At 47.9% G+C, this 14,280-nt stretch overlaps 1 protein-coding gene across 2 annotated transcripts in view; it reads right to left on the bottom strand.

The window, feature by feature from the left end:
* Positions 1 to 14,280, bottom strand: part of LOC106811233 (phosphatidylinositol 3-kinase regulatory subunit alpha-like) — a 215,096-nt gene that overhangs the window by 13,697 nt on the left and 187,119 nt on the right. For both annotated transcript variants that reach the window (XM_014814790.1, XM_014814797.1), the window contains exon 13: positions 8,779 to 8,986. In XM_014814790.1, the coding sequence (XP_014670276.1) occupies positions 8,779 to 8,986 (208 nt within the window). The remainder of the gene's footprint in view (positions 1 to 8,778; positions 8,987 to 14,280) is intronic.

The raw sequence follows: 14,280 nt of genomic DNA, 5'->3' as shown, positions 1-14,280 counted from the left end.
AGATTTTTGCAAATTTAACCAACGTAAAAACATTTATATCAGGTGAGAGCTTTAGGATATATTTAGTAACGTTAGTACTAACTTTTGATGTAAAGAAATTACAAAAATAAGGTTTTCAACTATAAATTTCAGGAAATTCGTGACGTAGACACTTTAAGTTGTGATAAAATGAGGTTGAAACACTGAAATAGTTCAAAAGAATTGGAAAACTATCCAAAGAGAAATCACCCTCCCCAACACACTTGGAAGCGCCACACTAAAGACAGACAATCAAGAATGCTGCCACATCTCTTTTTTTAATAAATCGGTTGGCAGTAGCACGCCATTATTTTCTCCGAAAAAAAATCGTTCGAAATTCGTTGCGCGATTATAAAATAATGCGTTACGACAATCGATGCTTCGTGGCTTGTCTGCGCGATTTCCAACGATTCGATAACCAGCCGTTGCCGTGACGACGTCAAACGTTTGAAAAACGACGCGAGCGAAATTCGGTACGTTCCATTTGACTCCCTTAGTAGTAGTGGTGGTGGTGGTGGTGATGGTGGTGGTGGTGGTAGGGGGAATTGCGTCAGTTTACGCAACACGCTCATATCCTGACATTAATCACAATTTCCCGCCAGAGCGATTTCGATAAATCTCACTTCGTGCGGCTGAGACGTCGACTCAAATGATGACGACGACTGCGGCCGTGTACGCATGATCTGGTGCTTTGGCGAATAAATCCTGCCATACGTACGTCTACGACCCTAGATTGTCATGCCCGCTTACGTCATCGCGCGCGCAAATTTACCGCGCGCAATAGTTACGGTGACGTCACAATACATAATTGGATTTCCTCGCAACGTCACTCCCCGAGCGCGCGCCTTCCCGCGATGCACTGCTGCTGCTGTTGCTGCTGTTGCTTTTGCTGCTACTGCTGCTGCTAATGTTGGTGTTGCTGCTGGTGCTACTGCTGTTACTGCTGCTGCTGCTGTTACTGCTGCTAACCATAGGGAGGGATGCCACACACAGGTCGTGTATAACAGCGACTATATCTATGCTCCCGACCGCCCCAACCGCTGTACCGCTGCCGTGCTGTAGGTCTGCACCACTGCACACGTGCACCCCCGAAACTCAAGCCCCGGGCACTCACTCGCTCGCTCGCACATAAATTGCTCCCAAAAATCCGGCGCAGTGTCTCGTCGCGGACGCAGCCAAAGAGACGGGGGCAGCAGCAGCAGGGCTGTGGCAGAGCTCCCGTACTCGATGTGCGCATCGCAGCGGAACTTCCCGCAAGAGCAATCCCAGATGGCTGCCAACGTCGACGTCGCCGATCGCGGGAGGGGGCGAGTAGTGACGTCGCGCCCATCTTCACGCGCCGAAAACCAGACGGCCGTGTGCGCGGAATACAGAGCAAGCCCGTGTGCGTGTGTGTGTGCAGGCCCGTAGCCAGGGGGGGTTCGGGGGGTTCGAACGAAACTCGCCCCCCCCGAGCCCCCAACCCAAAATATTTTTTTTTTTTTAATTTGCAAGAATTTCACCTCAGGTCGCTCCATTTTAGTGTAATTAATTGCAAAATCCCATCGGTGCCGTGAGGGTGAAACAGTGAACACCCCCTTCCCACACCCTCCCCCCGCTCGGCTCGCCTTTGGCTCTCCTCGCCTGGCGCTTCGAGGCCCGAGTAGGCGTTTGTACAGCGCGTTGGGGGGTCCAGGGAGTCCGACGCCCCCCCTTGCCTTTGCGCAGCAAGAAAGCGCATCCTGCTACAGCGCCCCTGCGAGCAATGATTGCCAGACATTGAAAAACGAACCCCCCCCCAATATAAAGCTGGCTACGGGCCTCTGTGTGTGTGTGTGTGTGCGTGCGCGCGCGTGCGCGCGCGCGCGCGCGTGTGTGTGTGTGTGTGTGCGTGCGTGCGTGTGCGTGTGTGTGTGCGTGCGTGTGTGTGCGTGTGTGTTTGTGCGTGCGTGCGTGTGTGGGCGTGTTGTGCGCGCGTACATGCGTGCTGCCGAAATGGCTCTTAAATTAATCTTCCTGTTCCCGCTGCTGTATGCTCTGCCACTCTCCGGTAATGGTGTATGCTACTGTACACACACACACGTGACATACGCGCGAGCTACAGGACACACACTGACGATCGAATTCACATTCGAGATAATATTATATCGCGTCAATAATACACGGTGAGCGGTATGAAATCACCATAGGCGGAGTAAGAGTACGATACCTTGACTGCCAGTCGGTTGTAAGCGGTGTCTAGTGCAGGTCGGGGCGGTGGATATGAGATGACGCTATGTAGTGTGAACGTTGCAGTGTCGGGTGGCGCTCGCATGCGTGCGTGCGTGCGTGCGTGCGTGCGTTGAGCGCGGGAGTTGCGGTTATTCCAATCGAGAGCGTACAGGCGAACAAATCGCTAGCACGCGTATGGCAGGCGAGGTGGGACATAAATGGTATTTAGTGACAGTCATATATTCGAATTATTGTCTATCATATATTCTATTTAGTGATAGTCATAAATCAACCAATCCATGATCAAGTTATTTTTTCTCAGCCAATCATAGGCCATGGAATTTATTGTCAAACACTAAATGATAGACACGAAATGATTTTAGTGTCTGTCACTAAATCATTTAGTGTTTGTCCATTAAATCCCGTTGCTACCAATTAGAGCCAACGTTACAAGATCCGCTAGGCGGCGCCAGCTACTTCCGTACAAAAATAGCAGGTATTAGACGGGTCTCGGTCCTGGCTGTCTGCTGTCCATGCATTCATTGCATTGCATGTGACATGGTAGAAGAACCAGTCTAGGCCTACATCCACATGCCAAAATGGCGCGTAGGTTTGATACTAAACATGCGCAACATAGTCCGTTTGAACACATAAACATGTGCGCCGCCGCCGGCTGGTTAGAGATTTTTGTACGGAAGTAGCTGGCGCCGCCTAGCGCGATCTTTTGTAACGTTGCTCTGATTTGGTAGCAACGGGATTTAATGACAGGCACTAAATGATTTAGTGACAAACACTAATCATTTAGTGTCTATCATTAAATCATTTAGGTTTGACAATAATTCCATGCCTATGATTGGCTGATTTAATGACTATCACTAAATAGAATATATGATAGACATTAATTCGAATATATGACTGTCACTAAATACCATTTATGTCCCACCTCGCCTGCCATACACGCGCGCTGTGATGTTGTATGGACGTATGGAATGACCGATAGCTGAACCTGCTATGTCCCTCGAGCGCTACCGTTCAGCTGCCACTGCCTACTGCTGCGGTTACTCTTGCTACTGCTGGCCTGCTGCTCACGCTTGCTGCTACTGCTGCGGGTTACTGCCTACTGCTACTGCTACTGCGTACTGCCTACTGCTACTGCTACTGCGTACTGCCACTGCCACTGCCCACTGCCACTGCCACTGCCACTGCTACTGCTACTGTCTACGCTACTGTCGCTACTGCCTACTGCCTACTGCCTACTGCTTACTGCTACTACTACTGCTACTGCGTTCACTCTCTCTCACACACACACATACCTACGGGCACGCACGCACGCACAGTCGCACACACGTACGGACGTACACACACACACACACGTACGCGCACACACACCCATATGCCGCTCACAACACTGTTCTCCTGCCCACTCCTGCTCCTCACATTGTGCCTCCTCGTAATTATTGACTAGACAAACAACTACCGTACACCACCACTGACACCGCTGCCGCAGCTGCCTGTACCACTTCAAGCGTGCTTCAGCCATTGTGTTGACGTGTGTTCACTGTGTGTCTGTGCGTGTGCGTGTGCGTGTGCGTGCGTGTGCGTGTGCGTGTGTGCGTCGTGCGGTGTGTGCGAGTGTATAGTGTGTGTGTGTGTGTGTGCGGCTGTGGTGTGTGTGGTGTGTGTGCTGTGTGTGTGTGTGTGTGTGTGTGTGTATGTGTGTGTGTGGTGTGTTGTGTGTGCTCTGTTGTGTGCGCGCGTACGGTGCGTGCCTGCCGAAATGGCTCTTAAATTAATCTGTCTTCCTGCTCCCGCTGCTATATGCTCTGCCACACTCTCCGGTAATGGTGTATGCTACTGTACACACACACACGCACGCACGCACGCACGCGCGCACGGCGCCGCACACATCACACACGCACGCACGCACGCACGGCACGCGGCGCACACGCACGCACGCACGCGCGCGCGCGCGAGCTACAGGACGCACACTGACGATCGAATTCACATTCGAGATAATATTATATCGCGTCAATAATACACGGTGAGCGGTATGAAATCCCCATAGCCGAGTAAAGATACGATCACTTGATGCCAGTCGGTTGTAAGCGGTGTCTAGTGCAGTCGGGTGAATATGAAATAACTCGGTTATTACCTCCGCGCAACGGAGTTGCAGGGAGGTCATGCAATCGCTCGCGTGTGTGTTTGTTCGTGTGTGTGTGTAGCCACTAGTGTTCGCGCGATCGATTCAGCATGCAGCAGCTCGCCTTCGTGTGTGTGTGTAGCCACTAGTGTTCGCGCGATAGATTCAGCAGCAGCTCGCCTTAGGGCGTCCAGTCAGCAGCAGCTCGCCTTAGGGCGTCCAGTCAGCAGTAGCTCGCCTTAGGGCGTCCAGTCAGCAGCAGCCAGCAGCGAGCCAGCTGTTATACACATACATGTTACACGCTCGCGGAGGTATGCACTTTCCGTGAGTGCCCTCTGTCTAGTTGCATCAAGTTATAACGCCTGAGATGACGCTATGTAGTGTGAACGTTGCAGTGTCGGGTGGCGCTCGCATGCGTGCGTGCGTGCGTGCGTGCGTGCGTGCGTCGAGCGCGGGAGTTGCGGTTATTCCCACAGGCACTTGAAGCGTTTCAATAAAATATAAAGCTAAATAAATACGAAATCTATTTACTACCAAATTCTTAATGTTTCTATAATCTCTTTCACCTATTATTGCCAACAGTTTCCTGTAAATTCCGTCCAAATCCTCTATGTCTCAGCGTGAGAAATGGCGGCCGGTAGCGTGTGTTGCACATAAAGGATTTGGACAGAATTTACAGGAAACTGTCGGCAATAATAGGTGAAAGAGAGTATCGAAACATTAAGAATTTGGTAGCAAATCGATTTCGTATTTATTTAGCATTATATTTTATTGAAACGCTTCAAGTGCCTGTGGTTATTCCAATCGAAAGCGTGCAGGCTGCAGGCGAACAAATCGCTAGCACGCGCGCTGTGATGTTGTATGAACGTTGGACGTATGTTGGATGTTGTATGGATGTTGTATGGATGTTGTATTGACCGATAGCTGAACCCGCTATGTCCCTCGAGCGCTACCGTTCAGCTGCCACTAGGGTCCATATATATATATATAGGGACCCTAGCTGCCACTGCTGCTGCTGCTGCTGTTACTCTTGCTACTGCTGTTGCTGCTACTCTTGCTGCTACTACTGCTACTGCTGCGGTTACTGCTGCTGCTACTGTAGCCCGACCAGGCTGTGCGACGGATTGTCTATACAGCCTGACACCCTTCCATACAAAATCACCTCTGCAGATCTAGATGAATAACTCTGTATATCTCAAATAAAACTATTCTATTACCACCTTTGACTTGCCTTGTTTGAAATATGAACGTTAACTCACAGTCGTCCTGCTTCTAAACTAGAATGTATCTCTTAATTCACGGTATAATCTGCTAATTCTCACAGCATATCAACTTTCCAATCAGCTTTACCCGCCATGTTTAGCGAGACACGGAAAAACCGAAACGGAAAAGACTCGCTAGAAAATACTAAAGAAATAGTACAATAGCTGCACGATGGCTCTCACGGCAATTACACACCAAAGCAAGTGAAACGATGTTCACAAATGTCTGGGCCATTTGTAAAAACCTTAGATGACATGTTCTCGGATGTAGGACTTATCTCGGATGTAGGTTTACATGAGGACCGCAGATCGTTTAATTTCCTTTGTTCGATCCATTACATTTTAGTCACAGTCGGAATGATAGCAAACATGGCGGCGAATTCATAAATTTTGTTGCATTCGTCTCAAAAAGTCGCTGTAACCCCGTAAGTACCCAGCGCATCGTAGCGCACTGATGGTTACAAGAAGGTGGACGTATACGGATTCATTTGGTATATACCATGTATAGTGTTCTTTGGCGATACTTGGCAAATAAGGCAGCTACGTGTTTAGCTGCAGCCAAGGTTTGAAACGGTATTCTAACCCTAGCAACTGCTACTACTGCTACTACTACTGCGCTCACTCTCTCTCACACACACACACATACATACGCGCACGCACGCACGCTCGCAAACGCACGCACGCTCGCACACGCACGCACGCACACACGTACACACGCACGCACGCACGCACGCACGCACGCACGCACACGACACACACACACACACACACACACACACACACACACACGCGCGCGCGCGCGTACGCGCACACACACACCCATATGCCGCTCACAACACTGTTCTCCTGCCCACTCCTGCTCCTCACATTGTGCCTCCTCGTAATTACGATAGACAAACAACTGCCGCACACCACCCACTGACAACCGCTGCCGCAGCTGCTGTACCACTTCAAGCGTGCTTCAACATGTGTGTGTGTGTGTGTGTGTGTGTGTGTGTGTGTGCGTGCGTGCGCGCGCGCGCGCGTGTCGTGTGCGTGTGCGTGTGTGTGTGTGTGGTGTGCGCGCGCGCGCGTGTGTGTGTGTGTGTGTGTGTGTGTGGTGGGGTGTGATGCGATGTGCGTGTTCGTGCGTGTGCGGTGTCGTGCGCTCGCGTGTGCATGCATGCGCCCCCCCCATACAATCCCTCACCAACTACAAATAAAGCGTCCATCACCCATCTGTAGATTCAGTGTGTCGCGCAGATGGCAGACAACGCGCGAAGGTAAACGTATACGTATAGAGCAGCGCCTGACACGTCACAGCTGCGAAAACCATGACGCTGATATAAATTACTGATCTGTCACGAAATTCGCAACGTTAAGCTTATTAACATATCAAAACACGCGACCGTCGGGAACATGCCCCTCGAAACTGCATTGCATTAGGGGCTCCACTTGAATTGTACCGGTAAAAGCACGCTAAGGTGGAAAACCCATAAAACGAAGAGGAGAGGAGAGATAAGAGAAGTGAAAAAGAAGAGAGAAGGAGAGAGAGACGAGAGGAGACCAATATAAGAGAGAGAAGAAAGAGTGGATGAAGGTGTGAGAGACCAAAAGCATTTATGCAAGAGATGACAGGAAAAAGATGGATATATATAGGGGTTATTTGAGACAGAGGCTGGCAGGCAGGAGAAAGAACGCGAGATAAAGGAGATGGAAAGAGAGAAAGCGAAGATAAAGGAGAAGGAAGAGACGAGAGAGAAGGGAAGAGGGAAGCGAGAGGAGAGGGAAGAGGAGAGGAAGCGTAGAGAAGGAGAGTGCGACGAGGAGAGGGAGGTAGGAGAGGGCGAGGAGAGGAGAAGAGGGGAGAAGGAGAGGGAGAGGTGAGAGGACGAGGAAGAGGGAGAGGACAGGAGAGGAAAGGAGAGGGAGAGGGAGAGGTCTCAGAGGAGAGGCGAAGAAGGAGAAGGGAGAGGACGATGGGAGAGGAGCAGGAGCCAGGAGAGGAGAGCGAGAAGGAGAGGAAGAGGGACAAGCGGGAGAGGGAGAGGGATAGGGAAGGGAGATGACAGGAGAAGGGAGAGTGAGAAGAGCAGGAAGAGAGATATAGAGAGGTAAGGGAAGAGAAGAGAACGCGACACGGAGGGAAATGTCAGGCAAAAGAACCACGTAGTCAAGGTGCAACACCGCGAGCGAGTCGCAGACAATAATGCTCCGATCCGCTGTTAGAAGAACAGCAAAAAAAAGAAACAACAACAACAATCAAACAACACAACAACAAAAACAACCAACAACAACAACAACAACAACAAAACAACAACAATGAAAGTGCAATGACTAACCGTAACTCACCACCAAAAAGACAGCAAGAGTGCTGAAAAATCCAGATTTTAAATCTGAGCAACCATCCGACGTACATATAGAAAACAAGAGATATAATGGAAACTCCCATTAATACTCTTGATCGATATATTGTAGTTGTTTTTTCATGATAAAAATAAAAATAATATATATATATAATCTATAAATAATCTTATAAACCAAATGAAGCACATTGACGTAGATGGCGCATACCCGTTTGAAGTTTCTTAGCATAGAATATTAATATAATTAATAATAAAAAAATAATATAGAAAAATAATAATAAATCAGAATACGTCATAGCAGGAATTTGCCATAAAGATATTGTCAATGAAATCTTGTAAAACGAACCAGACGAGTGTGACACCACAGACTGTTTGTTATCTGCGTGTCTATATAATATGCTATATAATTGCCAAACCCTACCTAATTTGCATTATTTTTTTTTAAATATCAAAACCCCTAGCACTTATTCATTCAGATACCAAAAATGAGCAAAATCCGTTGAACCTGAACTGACTAATTGCAATTCCCATTTTTGCCAAAAAATTGCCGTGGCTCGAAAGTACGTCGACTGGCGTGCTCCAAAATAGGACGTTTAATATGGGAGCATAGCAGTAACAACTATACCCAATTTCAAACATGTGGGTCAAACGGTTCCTGAGTTATCGTTGACCGTAGCCAAATGTTGACGGACGGACGGACGAACGGACGGACGGACGGACGACGACCCATGGCAATAGCTCAGCTTGCCGATGCCAAGGTGAGCTAAAAACGACAACGAAAACTACAACAACAGCAACAGCAGCAACAGCGACTACAACTTACGTGATCTTGTCCCAGCTGGGCCGCAGCAGAATGTTGGCGAACACTTGCACGAGCTTCGTCGGCGGGGACTTGTCGCCCTTCGTGTGCTGGTGGAGGCACACGCGGCAGAAGTGCTCCATGAGGAACCTCAGTACGCTGCTGTGCGCGGGCGGTAGCTTGTCCAGCAAGCGCACGAGCGCCTTCGTGCAGTCTACGTCATTCTGTATCTCTGCAGACGAAAAGATATAGAGCACGCCGTTAGAGGTGACCGCTTCACGAAAAGCAATGAGCATATTTTGTGATATTATTAAAAACATGAAAAAAATAGTAAAGTAAATATTAGTTCACATATTAAAGTAAAATATTAGTACATTTTTGGTTTCATTATTACCCACGGGACTAACGGCACTTCGTAAATGTTCTACCACTTTATCCCGGATAAGAACGCGTTTAGAATAGTTAAAATTGTGAAACGTCCACGCGATTTGCCTCGTTGGCGCTCTGCTGAAAATTTCGCACAATGGAAAATTTACGGAGACGCCACGGACGGAAATGGACTACGCTACTACGACTACAAATTAAATACGTGTCGCCTTCTATCTATGTGTAAGGTACACGCAGATCTCACCAATGAACGGTTTAGTTCATCATGTGGCAACACTGTTATGAAATATATTATTACGATCGCTTGGCTGTGTCTGGATCACTGAAGAAATTTGATTGCTGTTGATATAATGCCACTTTATCAATTATTAGGATTTGCTGAAGGAATATTATAAAAGCTGCAAAACAGTTGTATTTCTTCCATATTGGATGAGTCCAAATTAGGTTTGCTGTGAGCTTATGCATGTTTAATAACGTGTCGCGTTCGTAACGTTTCTTAAACACTTGTAACAGATGAAACCTTCATCTAACATGAGATAACTTCATTATCCTACATAATGCATGAAGTTATCGATTTAAAAAAAAATCCTATGCAATTATTAGGGATCAAGATGTAGCCAATGAATTAATGAATACCGATTGTGGGTCAAAAGTTGATGTTTTTCTTTTTGTGCGAGATGCACCACAATATTATAAAAAATGTATTTCTTCTTTTTTATACAGTCACTGTATTCAGATTACAAAAATATTTTTCTTTTATAATCGTATTCTTGGCTTTAGTGCTATCATAGACATAACAAAAAAGCGTGAACCTAATTTACTATTTCTGTGTCATTTCTCATTCGGTTGGTTTTAAAACTATACACACTATAACCGTCATAAACGAGTACGCTCTATAAATAAATGCCAGTGCTGGGATGAAAGTCACCTTGGCTTTACCAAGGGATCGCAAAGTCACCTTGGCTTTACGCCTTTACCAAGGGATCGCACTAAAGAACACAAACATGGGTGCGCGCACGATTCTTTCGCACGACAAGCTGGCATCTCTGTACACACTCGTTACGCACAGCGGGGCCGAATACCCTTCGCCTTCCACTTGTGAGTGATGCAACATCTGCCGAATGCCCTTGGAGACCAGGGAGAAGACGGGATTAACAGCAGCCGGTGGATGTGCTGCATGCGAAATGGATACCACAGATTGGGAGGTGGGGGACAAATACAATACCCTCACTTCCACATAGCATCGTAGCGCTTACAGACCGGCTGTATTTATTCGACCGCCTCGGTGTTGTTCAAGTGACAAGGGGGGGTCACAAGCCAGCCAAGAAAGGAAAGGTAAATAAGAAGCAAGTAAAAATGTCCTTCGGAACACATATTATTAACACCCTATTTTCGAATATTAATTCGGGTTGTCTACACGTTTTAATAACTGCCAACCCACACTAGATACTTTTTAACGCAATGTCTTTCAATGTCCTCTGCTGCTTAAAATAACTCGCTCAATGGGAAACCGGCAGAACTAATCCGCTGAGTGGCGCTAATAGGCAAGTGAGTCTTGACACTTATCATGAAGAATATCTATTTCTAATCCGCTGGATATTATTTTTTACAACTGAATGTCATTTCGCTTGTACATATGACACTCACTATCATGATGCGAGGCAATTTTCTACAGGTAATTTTTCCTAATCAAAATATCACATCTCTAACATCGACATATCAAAATGCAACGGAAACCAAAGTCGTAATTATCCTAGAAATCAGAATCGGTAACGAAAGACGATTACCATTCATAGCATATTCGTCATCCTACTTGCAAGCTAAAGGTCACAAGTGCGCATTACGCTTGCGCAATAGGCGCATCTTAATGATATCACAGCGCATGAATCACGCATTTGTCCTTACAGGTGGCACTGCATCTATAAAACAATAGACCAACAGTTGGTTCGCGAGTGAGCCACGACTGTTCGGTGCACTGATCTTTATTATACTAACTAGTACTTACTATTACTTACTTATTAAAATTACTTATTACTTATTACTTATTAGAATTAGTTACTTATTCTTAGTTAGTATAATAGAGATCAGTGGTTCGGTGGCGTTACTGTAAACTGCAGAACTAAACTAGCCGGTAGGCTAGCGAGACCCGAACGTTGGCTGGCTGGCCTTGGACATCTTACAAGCTGACGTAATCATCCTACTTGAAATTCAACGCCTGCGCGCTTGCCGGCCGTACCTCATTGTTATAATTCACGCAGCTAATCGCAAGGGACCATCTGTAGACATTAAATATTTTAGAATGCAATTTCACCTGCCCCATTTCTCACACTGATGTACTCAAACATACAGAACCAGGTAAGTAATTTCTTAATGTTGGAACTGTGAGGGTGTGAGCGTGTGCATGTACGTGCGTCTAAGTGAGTCAGCAAATTAAACGCACATACTCGCTAAAGTGACACATACGTGCTTTCACTAAAGCAAATATTACTTGCAAGTGCTAAAATAAAAGCCACAAAAACAACTAGCACACAAAGGAACGTTGAAAGTAAATAATGGTATTGCAAGAATATAATATTATGGGATAAATAGTACGGATAATGTTACGCCGTGAGATTTCAATGCAATGACGTAAGAGTGCGTTAGTGTAAGAAAATGCAATAATGTGATAAAGTAACACAATGACGTAGGGAATGAACATGGTGACGCATCAGTGAAATGCAACGATGTAAGCAAAATACGCAATGATGTAAGAAATGAATTGTGTAAAGAACGAAAGAAAGAAGGAAAAATTCCAGGAAACGCCATCGCTAGAATAAAAGGAATCCTTAGATTCCCTTTCAGTTACCACATACACGTCAGTGCGGCCGAAGCAACACGATTATTTATTATACGAAATCCAGAAACGACAGCTAGCATCGCACGGAGTTCTGCGTCGATCTTCTCCGTTCAACCGTGCCCACCAGCACCAACAGCATGGCGGCATGGCGGCATGGTCACTAGCTTCGGGGGGACGTACGTATATACGGGCCCCGCAGTTACAACACGGGCGCCACGTATACACAAGAATACGCATGAGCGCGTAGCGCGATTCCCCCTCTATATATATCTCTCTCTATATATATATATTCTCTAGCTTTTTTTCTCTCCCGTATTTCCTATTCACCTCTCTCTCGCTTACTCCCGTCCCCCTCTCCCTCTCTGTGTGTCCGTCCGTCTATCCGCCGCACTGCACTCTCTTTCCTTCGCATTTCTGTTTCTTGTGCGCTTTCTTTTCCCTTCTCTGCCTCTCTTCCGAACAGCATGGAAAGTCAGTTGGCTTCGTTTCTCCTCAGCAACAGCAGCCTTCGCAAGGCAATTAGATCGATCCACTATGCGTCTCGAGATACGCTCTGCCCCTTCTCCCCATCTATCTCTCTCTCTCTCTCTCTCTCTCTCTCTCTCTCTCTCTCTCTCTCTCTCTCTCTCTCTCTCTCTCGAGCGCGCTCTATCTCTATATTCCTCTCTCTCAGTCGCGTCTCTCCTCTTCTCCCCGCGGCTGGGGGCGCGGGCTCCGGCTTCGCTGGCGGGGTGCGCGGCCGGCATTCGCGTCTGCTCTGCTCCTCTCATCTCTCGTCCCTCTCTGTCCTCTGCCTGGCCCCGTACACCCTCTCTCTCTCTCTCCCTCTCTCTTCTCTCGTCTCTCAATCTCTCCTCTCGTCGTCGTCTCTCGTCTACTCTCCTCTCTCTGCGTCTCTCTCTCTAACCTCTCGTCTCTCCTCGTCTCGCCTCCTCTCTCTATCGTCTCTCGCTCCTCTCGCCTCCCGGCCTCTCATCTCCTCTCTGGGTGGGCCGGGTCTCTATCTGCTCTCTCTCTCCTCCCCCCTCTCGCTCGCTCGCGGTGCATCGCTCTCCCGCTCTCCTGGTCCCCCTCTCGCTCGCATTCGCTCCTCTCTCTCTCATCTCTCTCTCTCACTCACGCTCTTCTCCCTCTCAGCGTGTCTCTCTACTCTCTCATCCCTCTCCTCTCTCTTCTCATGCTCATCAACGTCACCGGCTCTTTTCTTCCTCTGCGCGTTCTCACCCGATCTCTCTCATCTCCAACATCCTCTCTATCCTTCTTCTCTCCCGCTTCCTCGAGACATCAAATGTGATCTCTCCTCTCTCCTCCCGCATTTATCCATCATCTCTCTTCCCCTTTGCCTATGCTCACTCTCTCACATATTTATCTCTCCTCCTCCCGTCAGCCTCCCCTCTCTATCTCTCTCTCTCTCTCTCTCTCTCTCTCGTCGCTCCTCTGCCGATCTCTGCCCTCTCATCTTGCGGCGCATAAGGCTCAGCTGCACTGATCCGATCGACGATAAAGCTTATAAAGGAGAGGAGTCTCCGCTCTCTCTCCCTCTCTCTCTCGCCGGTCCGCTCTCCTGTCTCCTCTCCTTCCCTCTCGTCATCTCCATCTCTCTCGACTCTCGTCGTCGTCCGCTCTCACCGTCGATCTCATCTCTTCCTCTTCACATCTCGTCCCTCTCTCGCTCGTCTCTCTCGAGCAGCGCACCCATCTCTATGACTAGCTATAGTCAAGGACTGAATGGGAACGTGCACGTTGCAGCACACCCACCGAGGTCGATCGGCAACGTGTACCAGGGTAAACAGCCCAGACATCGACTCCAAACCGAGTCATCTCCGTGGTTGAACACACCGACGAGGTAGTCGGGAACTCACAACGACGCAGTCGGCGTGAGTCCATACGAACAGCCGGGTAGCCTATGACGGAATGACTTGGTAGAGGCTGTGGAGACCAAATGCTTACACCTTGAAAACGTTGGACCCTAGACTGACGGAGCTAAAAGTCCCTGCGAACCGTAAGCTGACTAGCTGCTAACTCCACACCCACGATAATGAAAGACCATTGAATAGACTCACGACTACATATAGTAATATAGGTCTATATCTTATCGTTATCTATGTCTAATATATATATATAAATGATTGTGAAAAAAAAATTTAGAGAAGAGAGAGAGAGGGAAACACCGAGAGACAGCGCGCGGTAGACACACCAAGAGGGAAAGTCGAAGGAGAGCGCGGGAGGACATGCCGACAGAGAAAGAGAGAAAGAGAGAGAGAGAGAGAAAGAAGGAGAGAGAAGAAAAGAGAGGGCAGGTA

Source organism: Priapulus caudatus, unplaced genomic scaffold (assembly GCF_000485595.1).
Source record: "Priapulus caudatus unplaced genomic scaffold, Priapulus_caudatus-5.0.1 Scaffold18, whole genome shotgun sequence".
NCBI classification, from domain to species: Eukaryota; Metazoa; Priapulida; class Priapulimorpha; order Priapulimorphida; family Priapulidae; genus Priapulus; species Priapulus caudatus.
This window is presented reverse-complemented; position numbering and strand designations above follow the sequence as displayed.